Genomic DNA, 21899 nt, shown 5'->3' on the forward strand with positions numbered 1-21899 from the left:
TCTGAACAAGACTAAACACCTTTGAGGTAGTCAATAAATACCTGTGAGCTGATGATTTAAATGACAGCATCAGATCAATATATATTTTCCCATATATTGATCCAGGCATTTCTAAAATAACCTTATTCCTGTTCTCTAAAGCCATTCATTTGCAAAAACCTCTCGTCTTTCAACATTACAGAAAAAAAAAAGTGAGAAAGTTGATTTTCCAAGGTAAGAATCCACACAGCCTCTGATTTCTTCAGTTCCTTCTACCTCACACACACCCACTCTAGTCAAATGTCCTCTAAACAATTCTGCAGTGAATATAGCACACAATGCTTCATGAAGGTGGTGATTTTAATCAGCTACAAAGCACTCAGACCTTTTTCTACTCCTATGTTTGATCACACAAAAGTCATCTACTGCATTTTATAATTAATAAGCAGCAATAAAGTTTATTCTACACTACTTTGTTATTATTTTAACTTTTAATTTAAGTTGAAATAGAAACTGATTTTTTCATTTTGAAGCAGTAACTATGAGAACTATTTAAATCATATCCATGTTTATCAACCTAAGAGAAGCATTTCAAATGATATAGGCCTCTGTCCTTCATTAGAAAGATTCCACAAGAAAAAAAAAATGACAGCATTATTTAAAGGCAAGTTCAGGAACAACAAAAATGAATTTGTAACTGCAACTCCAGTGTTTCATAAATACTATTTTCATAAGAAACCCTCTAAAATTTACATATAATTAAGCCAGCTAATAAGACACAATCCCTGTAAGTTTTGTGTATAAGGAAAAATCCTCATACAACATTAACAGAACATGGCTTATAAATAAAATATACTGTTTCTGTTAGCAAATATAAAAACAACAGTTCCAGATTTATCTTTTAGAAAAAAAATTAATTTATTTTAAGAGTCTCTGCCTAAATTTATTTTGGTATCAAACAACTACAATTAGTGATGGGGCAAGCATCCATAATTGCGGCAGGATGTTAATTTATTTACAAAAACTATACAAAATTAGATTAATTATTACATCAACTTATCAAAGCTTCCTGAAATTAATTTCATTTTTGGAAATGTATCAAAAGTCCTCAGATCCAGAATGATAGTCTTTATAATTTTTAATTCATGGAATTATAGCACATCAGATCTTCAAGCAGAAACATCGGATGAAAGCCGGTACGATAAAATAGTCTCCTTTTCCTAATAGCTTGGAATGTAAATTAAAACGTGTTCCCTTTTTATTGAAGGAAGAAAACGGAACTAAGCATCCAGTAATATCAAATACCTGTTAGAATAACTTGTCTGCTGGAATTAAAGTTGGGCAATTACTTCTACATTGTTAAAAAACGCTTTAAATTAAGTCCTTTTTTTCTTTTATAAAGAAAGCTTTTCTCAGACATTTTGGATCTCTAAGTCTTGTAACAAAGATGTCACTCAGTTTCTACTAGCAAGTCCACACCCATAGAAGGCATCTTCAACGCAGTACATATTTTAAAAGTGCATATAAGCATAACTAAATTTCTTAAATTGTTAACAAACCTAGGAGCAATAATTTAATATTCTATCGCAAAATATAGGTAGACTAAAGGCAACATGCTTGGTCAATCTTTCATAAACTTTTTGGTTTGATGCCAAAACATTTCAAAATAAAGAAAAGAATACCATGACTCTTTGCTAATGACTTTTCAGATATTAATTTGCAGATATAGCTAAATACTCATCTAACAAAGTATCCAGGTTACCCAATGATATTTGCCATGAATTCAGAAAACAATAACATATATAATACAAAAGTAACAACAACAAAAACATGTATTTTAGGCCTAAAATGAGTTTATCTAATAAGAGTTACATGAGAAATATCATGTAAGACCCCAAATAAACTTTAGATACAAAATTATATGATGTGGCTTTGTTCAAACACATCTAATATTCAGATACAATTTAAATAAACTAGGCTGGCTTTTTTATATCACCAGCTTTCATTAGGGCTTTAATAGCTCTTGCCCTCATCTCAAGTTCTAGCAGCTCCAGCTGCTGTGCAGAAGGCTGAACATCTTCTGGTGGAGGAACAGTCAGGGTGGCGGCTTTCGGTTCCTTTGGGCTAGACTCTGCCAGTCCCAGAATCTCATTCACACTTTTCTCAATGTCTTTCTCCAGGTCATCTATCTGACCAGCTTCACTTTGGACTGTATTTTCTGAGACCTCAGGAGCAGCTGCTTCTTCATTGCATGGGCCTTCTATGTCGCTGTCATAAGCATCTGCATTTATACTGAGTACATCACTATCTTCCCCTTTGCCTGTAACAAACAAAAAAAGGCAAAGAACCATGTAACCTAAATGCCCTGATCAAAATTTCCTTTCTGTTTATGATGAAAGGGCTGCTGTGACCCCCACCTCCCATCATGGAGTCCCAAATACATTCCATAAACCCCATCCCAACCCCCTTTTCCCCTGACTCAACTTCCTTCCTCCCTTCTTCCCTTCCTCCCTCTCTCCCTCCCTCCCTCCTTTCCTTCCTTCCTTCCTTCCTTCCTCCCTCCCTTCCTCCCTTTCTTTTTTTTTCCGCCCCCGCATAGATTGTGGGACTTTAGTTCCCTGACCGGGGATTGAACACGGGCCCCAGCAGTGAAGGCGCTGAGTCCTAACCACTGGACGGCCAGGGATCCCCCCTTCAACTTTGAAAACAGATCTAATTTAATGTAAATTTTAATGTATTTTTCATACCAATTTAGAAGAATATGGAAGCACTGGGAAATGTATACCATCATATGGATGTCCCTGATCAAGTTTCCTAATTAAAATATCGTAACACTTTAGACCACAGTGAAGCCTCTACATTACAAAATGTTGACACCCTTTGGATAGAGTATCGCTTATTACTGAAGAAGCAAAATTCCATTTGAGAAGGAGTTTAAAATACTTTGCTTTATAAACTACAAAAAAGGAAAAATATCACTGGCAAGCTGGACACCACGTGCATTGCAATTATTCCAAAGCTTTTCATATACTTTTTCAAACACTTTGTTCTAAATCAATAAATTAAAGGAGAATGCCTAAGGCCACTTTCTAAGGTAAAATAACTTTTCACCAGGAGGATTTTCATTAATAAAGTTAGTATGCCATAAATTTTTAAAATACATTTGTTATAAAACTTCTATAACTGATGCTAAGAACTTGCACATAAACACAGATTGTAGCCCTCAACCACCTTGGCCTTGAACCATTACTAAAGTCCATGAGTTATTTACAACTTTGAGTGCTCCCTTATACCTACAATTTATTTATCTTTTAAATTCCTAATATGTCTTTTAAAAAGAAAGTAATGATCCCCCAATTGTTAGCTTTGTTAGTTTTCTTGTAGTAGGAAGAACTTATTTACAAAACATAGATTGACAGATGGAAAATTCTGATAATAGAATGTATAAACAATTCTACTCCATGGATTTTAAAATAAATGATTTAGTGACCTTGATTCTCCTACACACCCTCTCAATGTTTCAAAGGAGAAAACTCTTTATGAAAAAACTTTTTTCAATTATATTTTCTATGGGTTTGTATCAAACATTTTTAGAGGGCAGAGGTGGGGTTTGCTTTATTTTTTTAATCAGAAACAGCTATACATGTTATTCACTGAAGAAATGGGGTTCTATAAATTTGGTGTTCTGTTTACATTAAAAATTATCCAAATCCAAGTGATTGAGTTCTCTGTACCACAGTATTGGTAAAAGCATTTACAAGTTCCATCAGCCCATTATACCTGCACCATGGATGCCAAAGCTTTGTAGAATCTGTACCTGAAATAATTTAGCATAAGCACTTCACTTCACAAATGTGAAAATAAGGTAAGTGATTTGTACAATGTAATCTGACAAACTATGTAAAGATCTAGGATCATACTTCAAGTCTTTTCACTATTTCTTAATTTTCTTCATTCTACTGACTCACTTTTAAAGTACAGCTTGCAAATATATGAATACATTTTCAAAGATAATTTACTCTCATCCTAAGTATTAAAAATTGCAGGCTTTTTTGTTGTCAATTATGATCCTCAAATCAGAAGGGGTATAACTTGTACACTCTTTCTAAAAAAGTAACTTTAACCTAAAATGCCTCATTCTAAGCCCTCAAAATATCAATGTGGTCACGTTCTGTCCTTCCACACCCCCATTCTGCATATGTGAAAATGTGTGTGTGTGTGTGTGTGTGTGTGTTTGCGCACGCACGTGTGTGTTCAGGGGGAAGTGAGCACACATTTAAATTATAAGACAATTCTACAAAAGAGCATCTTCAAGTTTTTACATGGGCTTAGGAGTCAGAGTAACAAATCAATCTCAGGGAAATTATTTGTACTCCTCTAAAATAAATAAAAACAGTTTCACTGTATGCATGATGTTAAAGTAAGGCTATTGAAATACACCAAGAAAAATAAAAGACAGGTGGGTCTGAGGTAAAATAATACAAATGTAATTGAAAATATTAAGAATAAGAATTCAGACTGTTAACTGTTAAAGACATTACAATAAAAAATGGCTCAGGAAAGAGAGCAAGCATAAAATTAGACCCAAATTACTGATGTCATAAAGCAGCAAAATAACTAAAGTAACTAGATGTGGTACATATATACAATGGAATATTGCTCAGCCATAAAAAAGAATGAAGTAATGTCATTTGCACCAACATGGATGAACCTAGAGATTATCATACTAAGTGAAGTAAGTCAGAGAGAGAAAGACAAATATCATATAATACCACTCATATGTGGAATCTAATTTTTAAAAAAAGATACAAATGAACAGATTTACAAGACAGAAATAGACTTACAGATATTGAAAACAAACTTACGGTTACCAAAGGAGAAAGGTGGGGGGAGTAATAAATCAGGAGCTTGGGATGAACATACACATACTACTATATATAAGATAAATAACCAACAAGGACCTACTGTATAGCGCAGGAAACTACTCAATATTCTGTGATAACCTATATGAGAAAAGAATCTAAAAAAGAATGAATATATGTATATGTTTATGTATAACTGAATCACTCTGCTGTACACCTGAAACTAACACAACATTGTAAATCAACTATACTCCAATAAAATTAAAATTAAAATAAACAAATTAAATTTAAAATTTTAAAAATAAAATAAAGTAACTTTAAAATATACACAAAGAAATAAGAGCGTATGATATATTCCTTACTAGATTATATAAAAGAGCAGAATTAATGTAACATGGGTCGCCGCTAAAATACTACATACCATTTAGAGAACTTCAGAGAAAAGCAGTATAACTAAAGAAATGAACCAAATAACTTAAGGGGAAGGACTAAAGGAGTTTAAGAATTTGGCTAAGCAATAGTTATAGGAACACAGAGTAAGAGTTAAAATATTTTTCAGGAAAAAGCAATAAAGAGTTCAAGGATTTATTGAGCATTCATCTCTTATGGTTGATCCCCTAGCCAACTACTCACAAATATACATTCTATTCCATTTTCCTCTGATTTGTATACATTCATAATTTCTCTTTTCTTTTGTTTTCCTGCTATCTTCTGTGCTACCAACTTGATTCATACCCTAGTCAAACTCTACCCAAGTACCAAAGCTTTTTAAATAACAAATCAATCCATCTAGATTCAGTATCTAGACAGCAAAATGAATCAATCACTATCTAAGTTCATCACTAACACAGATGAATAAATGGAACAATTTATCAGAGAAAATATTTGTTTATATTATTTAATGAGGCATAGTTATAAACATGGGATAAAACCATAAAGGGAAAATATTTCACAACTAAATAGAACACCCAACACTCTTTAAATATTTTACTGACAAGGAGAAAATTTACAACTACAAAAGACTCAATAACTTTAAAATTAATATAGTTTCGGTATTTAAAAAAGGGAGTGTACTACATAATAGAAAAGCTAAAATGCAATACCTGTATTTTTATTATCATCTATAACAAACCTCAATGCTTGAAAGCTACAGAGATTCCCCTAAGCTAGATAAAGGAAAACATTTTATGTTTTATGTTTGCTTTTTGTTAAAGTAAAAGTTTTAATTATCCAAAGTAAACAAACATAGAAGAATTATTAAATATTTTGAGTAATAAAAATTAAAAAGGACTTTTAAGTTATGCAACATTTAAACCTTGATAGGGCTTATATTATTCCACTTGCAAATAATTCAACATATCAGAATACTTTTAAGGCATAAAATGAAAGCATATCTAATGTTATGAGTGACTACATGCTTGTGAAACTTCTTGATAGTGAGTTATTAAATTAAGCCAAGAGACAAACCCTAGTACATGGAATAATTAAGTATCTGTCTGAATTCCTGATAAAGATGGCAAATTGAGCACACATATCTAATTCCTTTCCCTATCAAGAATCCACTGAAGTGACAGAAGAGAGATACTTAAAAATAATAGCATAAAAACTGTAAATTAGGACTTCCCTTGTGCCACAGTGGTTAAGAATCCACCTGTCAATGCAGGGGACAAGGGTTTGAGCCCTGGTCCGGCGAGATCCCACATGCCGCGGAGCAACTAAGACCATGCACCACAATCACTGAGCCTGAGCTCTAGAGTTCGTGAGCCACAACTACTGAGCCCAAGTGCCACAACTACTGAAGCCCATGTGCCTAGAGCCCATGCTCTGCAACAAGAGAAGCCACCCAATGAGAAGCCCGTGCACCGCAACGAAGAGTAGCCCATGCTCGCCGCAAACTAGAGAAAGCCTGCACACAGCAACGAAGACCAAACGCAGCCATAAACAAACAAACAAACAAATAAATAAATATATTTATAAGAAAGAAAAAAAACCCTGTAAATTAAGTGAGGATGCAAATAACAAACATCAGTCCTTCCTAAGTAAAATACAAAATGGAGAATCCACAAAGGAAAAATATCAACAAATAAAGCTAAAAAAATGTAAGACTTCTGAGAAAGAAAATAGACTACAAATAAAATTATAAGACGGGGCAAACCTATAAGAAAATATTAGCAAAATACATTTTTTAACAGGACAAATGTAAGAATATATACGACGTCTGGGAATTGTTAGAAATAACTAAAAACATGGGCAAAGGATAGAAACGGGTTAAGCATTTCACAAAATATGAAATACAAAGGATCAATAAATATATAAAAAATGATCAACATAATTTTTAATCAAGGAAATACAAATTAAAACATTAAGATATTACTTTTTACTCATTAGTAAGAAATAAGAATTTCAGCCATCTGGAGAAAAAAATAATAAATTGGCAAGATGCAAAAATGATCAAGACACATTGTTAAGTCAAAAAAGTAAGCTAAAGAGTAATAATCATACTATGTTAAAAATAACATAAGTTATTAATAGTGGTTTACTTCTGGGGAGGGGAGTAAAAGTAGAAGGGGAAGAGAAGAAATTGAGTTTTCCAATTTTGCTCTATAAACATATGTATTTCTTCAACCATTTCTAAGAATATAACCTTGTAGAAAGTTTAAAAAAAAAGTTATAATATTAGATAAGAAGAAAGGGTATCATCTAAAAAGAAATTTTGCTGGATTTTTACAAAATGTAAGTAGGCAGGATAAAATTGACAGAAAAATAAAAGCAAAGCAAAATCACTGCCAAAGACACCACAGATAATTCTTTCTTAGAGAGTCTTGGAAGCAAGAAAGAGTTGGCTTTGAAACATACAGCAAGATAATTAAACTCATTCAGAATAGTTGAGTCAACTGAACCCTTCCTTCCTTCCCTCCCCTTCCCTGCCACATGCCCAAGCACTCTATTGGGAGGTCTACCCCATTCACTTACACTAAAGAGATCTGGTAGAGAAATATAACTAAACAGCTACTGAAGAAACCCAAACCAGCTACCAGAAAAACAACAATAAATGAAGGACCAAGATGAACAAAGGAGGACATAAAGAAAATTTAGGGATCAGAAGATATTCTACTGGAGGAGAATGAGGGGTTGGGGTGTCTACTTAGTATCCTTATGGAGTTTGAAGTAGACACTGTAGCCATAAAACAAGTACAGGGTGCAATGAAAAAGGACCAGAAAACAAGAAATATTATAGTTTACAATTACAGTTATCAAGAGCAAACATTCAATGGTTGTTGAAAGACAATGTTTTTAAAAAAAAACACCTTTCAAAATGTAGAAAAGAAATAAAAATATATTTAAAATATGCAATAAAAGTTAAGAGATAAGGATGAATGACTCACAAGTCCAACAACCTAATATAATTAATTCAGCAAATATTGTTGAGCACCTACTATGTACAAGACATTGTTTTAAACACTGAGGAAACAGCAGTGAATTTTAAAAAGTCCTCGCCTTACCATTAAGTCATAGGACAGACACTATAAATAAATCAACATCAGGTGCTATGAAAAAAATAAAGCAGGATAGAAGATAGTAGCAGAATGCTGTCATAGAGAGTGATCACTGTGATTTGATACAGTAACAGTTGAGCAGAGACTTAAAGCAACAGAACAAGTCAGAAAGCAAGAAGAGAGGGAGTGGAGAAGGAAAATACTATGTATAAAATAGATAACTAATAAAAACCTACTGTATAGCACAGGGAACTCTACTCAGTGCTCTGTGGTGACCTAAATGGGAAGGAAATCCAAAAAAGAGGGGATATATGTATACATATAGCTGATTCACTTCACTGTACAGCAGAAACTAACACAACATTGTAAAGCAACTATACCCCCAAAAAATAAAAAAATAAAAATAAAGAAATAAGAGAAGAAAACTGATATGAAACAAAGAAGACTTTCACACTGAAAGGGTCTGCCAAGAGCATCACACCTAAGACACATCCTGTGAAATATCAGAACTCAACGATAAAAAAAAAAGTTCTTAAAATTTCCCAGAGGAGGAAAAAAATGATGTCCAAGAAAAGATAGCCTCAAGAAATCAAGAGCATTCTTATCAGCCACTGTGGACAATACATTCCAATGGCTACTGACATGCTCACAAAAAGGAGGAGTAATGACATACTCTGTGTCTCGAGGACACAACACTGCTTCTAAATATTCTTGTTAAAAGATTGAACATGAATCTGATCAAGCCTCTATATCTAATTATCAATTTACAGAAAAATAATGTTAAATAAAACATTGAGATGCAATCAGTAAATTCAAACTGAGAAACTCCGACAACCCAGCTTCTTCAAGAAATAAACTGCAAAGAGAGGAAGAAAGGGAGAGAAAGGGGAGTAGATTAAAAAGAGACTCAGTATCATCCAATTGCAATGTAGGGACCTTATTTGGATCCCGATTCTTACAAATATAGTTTAAAAAATACTATAAGACAATCAGAGAAGTTTGAACACTGAATATTTCAGGATTAAAATTACATTATCACTGTTCTGTAACCCCTAATGAAATAATGGAACTAGACAATACTAAATAGCTATTAAAACCATTAGGCTGACAACACCTGACCCAATAGATCAATCTTAATATCACAATACCCACCAATGAACAACTAGGTTAAATTTGAACACTTTCTGAATACTATCTGATGATTAAGAAATGCTACTTTTTAAGGTATTATGATTATGTTTAAAAACCCACCTCTTATCTTTAAGAGATACATTGATACTAAAATATTTACAAATGAACTGAAAAGATGTAGGATTTGCTTTAAAATAACGTAACGGGTAGGAAGCAGGTAGGAATATAGATGAAAAAAGATTAGACATAGGTGGATAATTGTTGAAGATGTAGCTGAGTACATGGGAATTAATATTCCTATTTTCTTTCCTATTTTTGCTTGAAAATTTCCAAAATAAAAAGGTTTTTTAAAGTTAATTTTTATTTAAAAACCTGTAACAACAGGTTTTAATACATACACACACACACACACACACACACACAATGGAGAAGAAAATGAGAAAATCTAAATCCAATTTTCCTATCAAACAAACATAGAGTTGGTTATTAGAAGGGTTAAACTATTTTACTTTTTCTATTTTAATTAGTTTTTCTCATCTGATTTGAAGTTATTCACGTTCAGTGGTTATGCCATTTAGAACAACACATTTCACCATCCTTCCCTCTAGAATCTCAACTCCCCAAGGCCTCCGGCGTTATCAATCTGCTGGAAATCTCATTAGTAACAAAGCGTATGATATATTGGACAGCAGTGCTATACCTCCATGGATTTCTTTTCTTAGACTACAGATAATTTTGGTTTTAAAATTTTTTAAGTTATGAAGAACACACTTTTAATGTATTCTAACTGTAGAAAGTCAGCTTGATAACTTTTAACATTTTTAGTGAGTTCCAGCCTTTTCAAGAAGCCAAAACTTTATTTTCTGAAAAAGAAACAAAACTGTTCTTTTAATATATGAGAATAATTTTTTTCTGGATAAGCCTTCAATCTTCCTCTCAGCAAAACTAACAGATCTTGGCTATTTTTTTTTCATGCAGTGTTTTAAACTATTGATTTAACTTTAAGTGCATCATGTTAACCATCATATTCAAAACTTAATCATGACATTAACCAACTATTACTCATACAAAAGAAAATGCAAACAATTTAATACAGAAAAACTGTCTAGTATTCTACCAAACCCCTTGAACTATCCATTAAACTTTTGGATAAGTGATTGTCTGCTAGCCTGTAAACCTAACTTTTAAGAACCACTAATCCAGAGATTAGTCCAAGAATCAATAAGTATTCACTCAGTATCTATTTACATAGGTGCTGTAAAGGCCACAGAAGTAGGCCTTACAAAATGCCACAGGTAGTGTAGACTAAATATGTGTGGCAGGATTTAAGACACAGGTTTTGCCTTCATGGTGCTTGAGGATGCTTAAAATATGAACATCACACTTTAAAGTGCTAAATTGTACAATATAAAGTATAATAGAATATCACAGTATATAAAGCAATAGTGAAAAGTCAAGGAGATCTTTACAGACATGTATTATTAAGTAGGTCTTAGAATCTAACAGGTGATATTGACAGGGGAGGAAACTCCCAAGTGTGAGGGACAGAATGGACAAAGGCAAAGTGTTAGATCTAAACTCAGTACAATATGTGAGCCTAACAGAATAAAACGCAGACGTGAGAATATAGGAGAGGGTAGTACCCAAAACTACTGCCTCTGAAGACATCACCATTCCAGGACAAAAAGCACAGTAGGAACCTCCTGCCAGCCTTTTACAATGGATCAGGTAAGTAAATATTTTGGGGTCACACTCGGGTACAATAACAGGCTAACACATGAGAGATTCCTGACTACCCTTCCTCTAGTAATCTGAAAGTAAACAGGAAGAACATATGTTTAAATGTCATTCATCATTTCTCCTACCATTTGATTAAACAGGATTCTAATATGAAAACATACAAAGGGGTTAAAAATGAAGACAGAGTAGCATATTTACAAGCACTGTTGTTTAAAATCAGGCAACTGTCCTCCCCAAAGATTTGTTGGAACTTATGAATTTAAAAGGGCATCACACTCAAATATTCTCTGCTTGTAACATCTCAGTGCTCCGCAATCTGCCCATCCAAGGAAGGTGTTCTTAAACTCACCATCTACTTCACAATATGCCATGTTTCCTGCAACACTGCTTTAGTTTGTTTAAATATAAATATAAGCTTACAAAGAGATACTAAAGACTTGATACTAATTTTAGATAATGTAAAAGTATCTTTTATATACTCATGCAGAAAGCAGCCAGTCATTATCAGTACGCCAAAAAAGTGGTAGTACATTTCATAAAACATAGAAATCCTACCCTAAAATTAAAAACACTTTCATTAAAGAAGTAGGAAAAATAATGAAAACTGTCAGTTTCACCCTAATTCTTTCCATAAAAGAAAATATGTGGAAGTAGTGAGAGTCTTTGGAAAAAATAACTATGTCACCTTAGAGTATATGGTACTGAAGGCAGAAAATGCAGTAAAAAGTGGCCTGTATGTTTTCAGAATGGTTGGAAAAAAGGTATAATCTCATGGGGAAGGATAGTTCAAGAGTGTAGAAAGATGCTCAAAAATAAAACTCTATCCAAACATTAATTATCCAAATGAGGAAATATCCAAAGAAATACAAGCTACAGAAGAATCTCTATGATGACCACATATTTTATAAAGGGCACACGATCAATGCTTAATATAAAAGACTGGTATGAATCTATACAAGCAATATAAACAAAGCTAAAGGCTAAGGGAAACAAACCAAAACATGGCTCAGTTTTGTTAAGACCAGAAAGAAAAACAAGCTTATGAGCAACTCACTCTTTGGGGTAGGTGGTAGAATATTAATGGATAAATATAACTAATATTCTATTTCACTTCTATCTTCTTTTTAAGAACCTTGTACATACTGGACAGGATAGAAGAGAAAGAAGGAATTCTTTTAGTCATCTATCCATCCACTTACTCATTCAAAAGAATATGAGTACCCACTATAGACAAGCAGTGAAGACTTAAAGAATCCTAAGACATAATCCTTTACCTTACAGTACCTAAATTTAGGTTCCCATAAATGCTTCTTGAATTGAAAACAATTATTAATTATTGGGCAGTGTTATAACAGAAGTAAATAAACAGGCTACTATGGACTTTAGTTAGTAATAATGTATTAATAGTGCCTCATCAATTTTAACAAATTTACCACACTAATGCAAGATGATAATATGGGAAACTAGGAGAAGTGGTGGTAAGTGGGTATACAGGAGCTCTGTACTTTCCACTCAATTTTTTGTAAACCTAATTTAAAGCTGTTCAAAAAATTTTAAGTATTAGTTTTTAAAAATAAAAATAAAGCTTGTTAACTACAAGCTCAATATGTATCAACTATATGATGTGGCAACCAAAACGGCTGATTAAATCATAGGCTAGGTGTGAGGTGTATAAAAAGTTCAGGAACTGCTAACAAAATTGATTTCAAGCCTAGTATTTACATCTTTCTTTTGGTAGCAGCACTTCTATATAAGGAGGTGCTTTTCCCAATGAACTGGATGAGAACATAGTGGCTGAAAAACGCAGAGGATCCAAACATCTGAGGAAGGTTTGGAGTATGCAACCTCCAAAGTAGCTCCCCTAAGAGTCTGTCTAGGATCCTATGAAATGCATCACAAGACAGAATGTTTAAAATGAGTACAATTTAAAGAAACATGGAAATAAACATTTCTCTCAGAATACTGAAGCAAATTCATAATTTCATTCTTGATAAAAAACACACAGAGCATTATGCATCCAAAAACCTTATCAGTTTACTTTTTTTTTTTAATCCAGAAAAGTCTCACATTCAAATGCAACAGAGGGGCCTTCCAAAGGTACAGGAACAGTATTGGCTAATTTGCCATATAAAATGTAATTTTCACCCTTTCATTCAACTACTACTCATAGAAAGAGACAAATTAAAAAGCAGGGAGGATCATATTGGTGTCATTGCCGGTAATAACTTGTGAAAAAGCTCAAAGGAATGAGAAAAGAAATGTAAATTCTTATGCCACACCGATGGTTACACCACAATCTCTTTTTACTTCACCAATTGCTGAACTGGATAACATTTCCCCAGAACAAGTTTTTTAAAATCTTTTAAAGAAGTTAACTCGTGTTGAAAAGCTGCATTCTGTGAATACTTATTTGTTAGAGCCAGTCAAGGAGATAATCAAGGGCAAGGAGGAAAGGAATTAGACTCAAACTTTGAAAACAAATCAGTAGGACACATGCTTCTCTGCTCCAACTCCAGAACAGCCTTCTAACACTTTCTTTTCAGTCTCCCCTCAGCTCTCTAACACTCCTACCTGCAATTTTGGTTTTCAAAGGAAGAGGCAGCACAGAGCTCATCTGCCAATCCAGAGACTTCTTCATGTAAAACTTTTGGCCTACAAATGCTACTTAATTAACTGATGATCTTCATTCTCTCTCCCTTTACAGTGCAATAAAAGTCTCTGATGACATTTTTCTCATTATCTTTTCAATTTTTTATAACTTGTACTTATTCCTTCATGGTTGTAAAGTTCTTTTCAGCAAAACTCAACCCCTTTGTAACTGCAAACTGATTTCTTCATTCTTTTTTATTCTAGTGCCTCTCTGTACCTACCTTCCCTTCTCCTAGTGCAGTACTACCTCAGAACAACAACAGAAGCAATAAGAACAAAAATTGAGTTTTTCCATTTCTCTCTCACCTTAAGGACTCAAATAGTCTCTCACAATTTTATGTTTAATATCTTTGCTAAATGATGGAAAATATCCCATATAAAATTTAACTTTTTTGAAGTAATAAATGAATACATTATGGCCACCATCAATCCTTTATAATAGTCTAAAAGAGTGGTCTCTCAACTTCATTATTTACATAAACCTATCAGTGAAAACATTTTTAAGTACCTGTCCAACTACATATTTTTTATTTACTTATAAATTAATACATAATTAATATGAACCATTACAATTACATATATGCAACTGAAAATTTTAAAAGGGAGAGGTTTAAATATATGTTTATATGTATTTATTTACTTTAGAAGCTCTAGTATTTTCATCTTGCATTCCCAGGGAGTGTGTATAATTACACTGTGGTGACCAGTGGTCTGAAAGGCTGAAAGAAGCCCAAAGAAAATACCTATTCTAAACTTTCATCACATGGTTTAACCACTGAAAACAATTTTCCCCTATTAAAGTCTACTTTTCAAATTCTTGAAGCTCTCAACAAGATAATTCTTAAAGCTATCATTCATTAACTGTTTTTTTAAATTAATTAATTAATTAATTTATTTATTTTTGGCTGTGTTGGGTCTTCGTTGCGGTGCGCAGGCTTTCTCTAGTTGCTGTGAGCAGGGGCTACTCTTGCTGCGGAGTGCAGGCTTCTCATTGCAGTGGCTTCTCCTGTTGCAAAGCACGGGCTCTAGGCACGTGGGCTTCAGTAGTTGTGGCACGCAGGCTCCAGTAGTTGTGGCTCACGGGCTCTAGAGCACAGGCTCAGTAGTTGTGGCACATGGGCTTAGTTGCTCTGCGGCATGTGGGATCTTCCCGGATCAGGGATCAAACCCGTGTGCCCTGCACTGGCAGGCGGATTCTTAACCACTGCGCCATCAGGGAAGTCCTATCATTCATTAACTCTTGAATTAGAAGGCCAAAATATAATTGCATGAGGCAACTACATTCCTTTAAAAAAAAAAAAGTGACAAGATTTGAGTCTAACCACAGCAAAAGTCTGTGCATTTTGTGTGTGTGTTTGCACATCTTTCTCTAATAGAAAAGAGGAATAATTTGCACATGAGAAAGTTAATGTAAAAGATTCAGAGTAAAATGTAGTCAATGTCTTATTAATTTTAATCATTTTACACACCATGTGGTTACATTACTTATTTTTATAACTGTATTCAAATGAATGCATCTTAAGGAACCATCATACAGCTTAAAGACTAAAAAATCAAGCATCTTTTTCTCTAATAGAAAAATGTAGAGATAGAAAAAATTGTATATCTCATTCTTCTTCCATTAAACAATTTAATAAAACAGTTACTAGGAAGCACTCTTCACAAGTGCAGACACTGCTCTAGGCCCTGTTCTTTAGAAAATCTGATAGAAAGGAACTTCAAGATCAAGGCCAAACATCCAAATATTTAAACATTGTGAGAATCTGCTCTACAACAGCACCACCAAGTGGCCATTTGTGTAACCTTTGTTCAAACACGTTCAGCAATAGGGATGTATCTCAGAAGGCAGCCCAATGCATTTTCTGATACATCTGATTATTTGAAATAAATATATCGATCCAAACATGTTTAATGATAACCTTATCTACTGGTCCTGCTTTTATTCTCAAATTCTCAATACAGAACAAGCCTAATCAGTCTTCTACTTAATAGTCCTTCAAATATTTTAAAGGGACTACTATAAACCTCAACTCTTCTCGTCAACCTAAATACACAATTTTAACTTAGCTATTTAATCATGTATAGTAAAAAAAAAATTTCTCATAACAATTTCCAAGAAGGAATGCAAACATAAGAGCTTAATTCTTGAAGTTACAAAGGAGAATAATTTGCAAAATTACACATACCCCAGTTGTAAACTTTAAAGCAAAAATTTTAATTGTTTTAATATTACTAAATGTCTTAAATTTATTTATTTATAGATAAATATATAGAAGAGAATTCATTAAGATTAGCAAAGATTTGTTTGATATTTTTAAAGTATTTTCTATGCATTAAATACCTTTGACAAACAGCAGTTTCATTTTTTCTTAACTGTAGCACAAATGACTAATTTAGAAAATTTATATAAACCATTCTTATACAACTACCCTCCTGCTAAAAATGAATGACTTAGGACACTAATCCTAATCCTAGTTTACTACAGGACCAATCAATCAACTAGTAGATTATATTTACATTTAAATGTTTGCACAGTGAAGGTGAACGTTAGTGTACAATCTGATACTCACCTTCAGCACAGCCAGTTTCATAAATAAATTTCCTATTGATAAGATAAATAATACCAGTACTAGACAAAGAAATGCCAATTTCAATCTACCTAATCCATAGTCACTGTTTCTCAATACTGAGTATTTTAGAAGCTGAAAAAACTGAAAATATAATTTAAATAACTTGTCAGTATCATATACTATTAATAAGGCATATAAGATTTATTTTATCCTGAAAGAACAAAGAGAAAATTCAATGCTGCTTTATATTTTGGTCTACTGAGCAAAGGGTTATTTTAGTATTAAATAAGCTTCAATGAATTTTCTTAAATGGTCAAGCCATTAAATAAAATGACAACGCATTCACAAGGAGAATTATGCTCTGTTTTTATTGAGCTAATAACCGTGAGCAAAAATAGAAAGTTACAGATAATATTAAATCAATTTTGAAAGTTCTGCATATTAAAAACAGACAATGTTATTAGTTCATTTAAAATAAAGGCAATAATCTTTATTGAGCCTGTCAGGATTTGTTTCCTGGGGTACCTCACCTTCTTGGTTAACTCCAAGCAAGTTAGTTACTATCTGGTTCAGATTTCAGCTATACTAATATTTGTCTGTAAAAAGTTCTATATAATTGAATCTTCTAAATAACCTACGTTTATCCCATTATGCAACAAAATGTTAAATTTTAACCATTTCATAGGCATTCTTCTAAAAGACTTCACTTATTTCTCTGCTTTCTAAAAAGAGCTGAAATTTAATTTAACCATTTTCTACAAATTTAGTTACAGTATGAACATGAATTGTACTGCACAATGGTAACTGCTGTGCTTGGATCTCCTGTTTCCTCTCCTCTGCTTGCTGTCACTTACTGATGACAGTGTGTTCTTGATGTTTCTGATGCTGAGGTGAGAACCCAAGAGTGTCTATAAAGGCTCCTGAGCATAGAAAACTAGGCTTTGTGATATCTGGTTACTGAGTTATTTTTCTCTCCTTCTTCACCTCCATCGCTAATTTTCCAATGACTGAAGTTACCATAAAAAAAAAAAAAAAAATCACAGCAAAATAGGCTGTTAGCACCAGGAAGGGAATTCTGAAGAGAGCTCCAGGTGCCTGAACACAGGAGCAGAAAAACCCCTTCCCTTAGAGGGCAGCACTGGCTAATTTGCACAATGAGGTCTCCATTCTTTTTTCCCTGGGAACTGGAATCAACTTGCCCATTCTAGACTTTTCTATCCTTTATATGGCATTCTTTTTTTAAATTTATTTTTCAGGATTTTTTTTTTAACATCTTTATTGGAGTATAATTGGTTTACAATGTTGTGTTAGTTTCTGCTGCAAAACAAAGTGAATCAGCTGTATGTATACATATATGGCATTCTTCTCTCCACAGATAATTTAATAGCACAGTCTCCACACCCCCTGCTCATTAAATGCAAAGAACAGAACAAAGGCAGAAACAATAGCAGTGCTGTCAAATTACACATGGGGCATAAGAGTTAAATGACCATGACTACATTATATGGAAACGATGTGTGCTTGGCATGTATTGATACACGACAAACAAATGTAAATAAAACTATGAATCTGAGTTTCTGTCTGTGGGGGTGCTGAGAAGGAGTAAGGGCACAGAGATGTAATTTTGTCTGGCACTGGAATTCTCAAAATCATCAGAAATATTTATAAACACCAGAGTACGTAAGTTAGAATTACAGAAAATCTACATTTTGTTCTCACTACATATAAACTGAAGGAATCACAAAATTAATTAATCAACTTTTTTCCTTTCTTTTTTTTTAAAATACATATTTTGTTTTTTTGTTTTTTGTTTTTAATTTACTTATTTAATTTACTTATTTTTGGATGCATTGGGTCTTTGTTGCTGCACGCGGGCTTTCTCTTGTTGCGGCGAGCGGGGGCTACTCTTCATTGCGGTGCGCAGGCTTCTCATTATGGTGGTTTCTCTTGTTGCAGAGCACGGGCTCTAGGCACGTGGGCTTCAGTAGCTGTGGCACAAGGGCTCAGTAGTTGTGGGCTGCGGGCTCTAGAGAGCAGGCTCAGTAGTTGCGGTGCACAGGCTTAGTTGCTCGGCAGCATGTGGGATCTTCCGGGACCAGGGATCGTACCCGTGTCCCCTGCACTGGCAGGTGGATTCTTAACTACTGTGCCACCAGGGAAGTCCCTCCCTTTCTTAATTAAGCATTAGTAGTACAGGCCACGGCTTAAAAAAAGAAATTCTGCCCAAGTAAACTGATGACCTGTTTCTCTCTACCAAATAAGTTCTTATGATTCAAGTTTTAGAAAAACTATTCTAAGCCATCAAAGACTAGTTGCCTACAAAATAAACAACATAACCCTCTTGGCTGCAACAGATTCTCACTGCTCTGAAGTAATTTTTATCAGGAAAATGGAAAAATGTGACGTAATCTTTGACTAACTAATAAAAATTTATTTTTACATTCAGTTTTCCCTACTAGGCATGAGAAAAAAACAACAACAAAAAAAGACATCTAAAAATTAGCCCTATTCATCTACCTGGCTTGAATAAATAACAACTACCATTTTACTTCTGTTAGCTGGTAATGTCAAAAATTACTGATTTATAGAAAATAATATATGAGGAAGAAAGTAAACAAGGACAAAATATCTAGCAAAAAAAACAGAAAAAAGTTACTCTATAAAACTTTTTTCCCCATATACAACCCAAAGCTATCCAGTTAACACAGCTACACTATCTTGGAGGTGAGAATACATAATAGATTACGGAACTAAAACTATTCAAAAATGACACCTTTCTGTTGGCATCTGTAACCATAGAGCACTAAGACAGAACCACTCCAACGGCTAAAGGAGTCATGAAATAAAGGATGTATATCTTACTCTTGATCTTAGACTAAATAAACTATTTTGTTTCCCTATCTATAAAACGGGGGCAAACTGGAAGACTGTGAAAATTTATTATTGGTAAAATGCTTATAATTTTCAGGTAAAATGTTACAGAAAAAGTTAAGTACGTGATCCATACCTTGTTTTAATTCCAAACCTTCAGGTTGCTTGTTCTCTCTCAGGGATGAAGTAGAATCTATACAGATGTCTTGTCTGAGGAATGAAAATAAATAAAAACAATTTTTTAAACATTATTCAATGAAGTAATATTTACTGCTGAGGTTCCTAGAATTAAGTTATACACTTGAGAAGACACACTGAATTCTTCTCAGCCCCCAGGGTACCATTCAGTACATTCTGGAAACTCAGAAACATGTATACAAGTGTCAGAAGCAGTGGCTATAAACTACTACCAATTTAAGTAGTATACTTTGTAAAATCAAGGGACAAACCTGGAATGAATACCGAGGTTAATTTTCTCTCCCTTCCAATACTCTGCAGGGTAGCTGATGGGAGAAATCATAACTCACAGAAGAATCTAGTAATTTTTCAAGTTCAACTGTTACATTTAATGTGTACTCTGGCATTCAATTTATTTTATATTCATCTTATCTCATACCTCAAATGCTTTGGTGTCTACAGGATGTGGAAAATACATATCTTATTTGTAATATACATATGTAACCAAAGTAAATGGATTATGTATAAGATCATGCCATAAAAAAAGTTCTTGATTAACTATTTCTGCAAAAGAGCTGTAAACTAAACTAATACTCTTTCTTAGAGAGCATTATACCATCATAATATTGATGTTACAAATACTTTACAGCAAAAGTCAAGACATTAATTATTGTAAATATTCAAAATAACTGTTTTCTTTAAAATACACATCTATTACCTTCTGAGAATTTTTACACACACCCTAAGACTAACATACTAGAAATATCTAGGAAATTTTCATATTCACAAAACTTTTTATATCCACTTAATAACAAATCCCTCAAATAACTAAAGGATAAAGACTTGTGATCATTTCTTTGAGAAGTTTACAATTTTCTTTCCAGTCAACACATTTGGCACTTATAAGCTTGTTCTGTATTAAAACTTTACTAATACAAGTACAAACTCAAATAGAAACTTTGAAAATATTTAACTTGGTATTATGACATCTTAGAGATTTATAATTGAGATAGCTCCATTTTTTATCCTTCTTTCTGTCTAATGTCGCCTACTCAGATTTTATTCTTTCACCAGAATGACTAGCAGATCCCAAGGAGGATATCAACAACACCCCCTGGCAATCTAGGGGCAGATTAAATGCCAATATATCACATTAAAAGCTTTGCAAAGGGGACTTCCCTGGTGGCACAGTGGTTAAGAATCTGCCTACCAATGCAGGGGACAAGGGTTCGATCCCTGGTCCAGGAAGATCCCACATGCCACGGAGCAACTAAGCCAGCACGCCACAACTACTAAGCCTGCGCTCTAGAGTCCACGAGCCACAACTACTGAAGCCTGTGCACCTAGAGCCCATGGCAAGAGAAGCCACCGCAACGAAGAGTAGCCCCCGCTCGCCGCCACTAAAGAAAGCCCACGCACAGCAACGAAGACCCAATGCAGCCAAAAAAAAAAAGAAAAAAAAAAAGCTTTGCAAAGAATAAAGTTAAAATATGCCACCTCAAGCCTTACATCAAGTTAGATTTTACCTACTGGGAACATTAATCTATTTCTAAGTATATTCCTTTAGAGAAAATGTTTGTTTGCTCTTATACCTGAATGGCACTTATTTCTCTTCTAAACACATACACCTAACATTTTAAAAAAATGACTTGAACAAAAACATAATGTAACATCAACATTAAAAGGACCATGGGCATTTGCAATACCTAATAAAGACACAACATCACTCACGCAATATTATAGCTGAGAATGTATAACCTATATCATGAGGAATCATCAGACAAACTGCAAGTGGAAATGAGTAATGTTCTATTAAAAAGAGGGAGGGGAGTTAAAGTCAATGTTATAAAAGACAAAGAAAGGCTGTGGAAATATTCCAGGTTAAAGGAGGCTGAAGAGTCATGACAATTAAATGTTATAACTGACTTGAGACTGCTCAACTGGAGGGGGAAAACATTATAAAGGATATTACTGAATCAAGTCAAACTAAAATACTGATGGCAGATTGGATAAAAGTATCAATGTTAAATTTACTAAAGCTGAATTTACCGAAGTTAACAATGTATTGTGGTTATACGAAAAAGAATATCACTATTTTAGGAAAAGTACAATGTAGTATTTAGAGGTAAAGTGTCATGATGTATGTAACTTAGCCTCAAATGTTTCAGAAGAAAATATACAAGTATATAAAGAGAAGGTGTGCAAATGGGACTAAATGTTAATAATAGGTAAATCCAGGTAAAGGATATATGTATGTTTCTTGTACTATTCTTATTCCTGCAACATTTTAATAATTCTGAAATTATTTCCAAATAAATTTTTTAAATTAATAATAATGTAATGAAATGCATTATTTTATGCATTATTTGATTTTCTCTGTGAAAGCTCCTTGAATCGCCTTCAAATAAAACTGGACCCCTCTA

The 21899-nt window shown here is 33.5% G+C and overlaps 1 protein-coding gene across 7 annotated transcripts in view; it reads right to left on the bottom strand.

The window, feature by feature from the left end:
- The window catches only part of CAAP1 (caspase activity and apoptosis inhibitor 1), a 105677-nt gene that overhangs the window by 51766 nt on the left and 32012 nt on the right, over positions 1-21899 (bottom strand). For 3 of the 7 annotated variants that reach the window (XR_014266014.1, XR_014266015.1, XM_082470506.1), the window contains exon 5: positions 19436-19509. Coding sequence is in view for 5 of the 7 variants with exons in the window: in XM_082470506.1 (XP_082326632.1) it covers positions 19436-19509 (74 nt within the window). In the remaining 2 variants the exon portion in view is untranslated. Of the gene's footprint in view, positions 1-872; positions 2300-13177; positions 15144-19435; positions 19510-21899 lie in introns of those variants that run through there. The other 4 variants (XM_082470503.1, XM_082470505.1, XM_082470507.1 and 1 more) reach the window with 3 other exon arrangements.

Source organism: Balaenoptera physalus (assembly GCF_965194825.1).
Source record: "Balaenoptera physalus genome assembly, chromosome: 7".
Classification (NCBI taxonomy): Eukaryota; Metazoa; Chordata; class Mammalia; order Artiodactyla; family Balaenopteridae; genus Balaenoptera; species Balaenoptera physalus.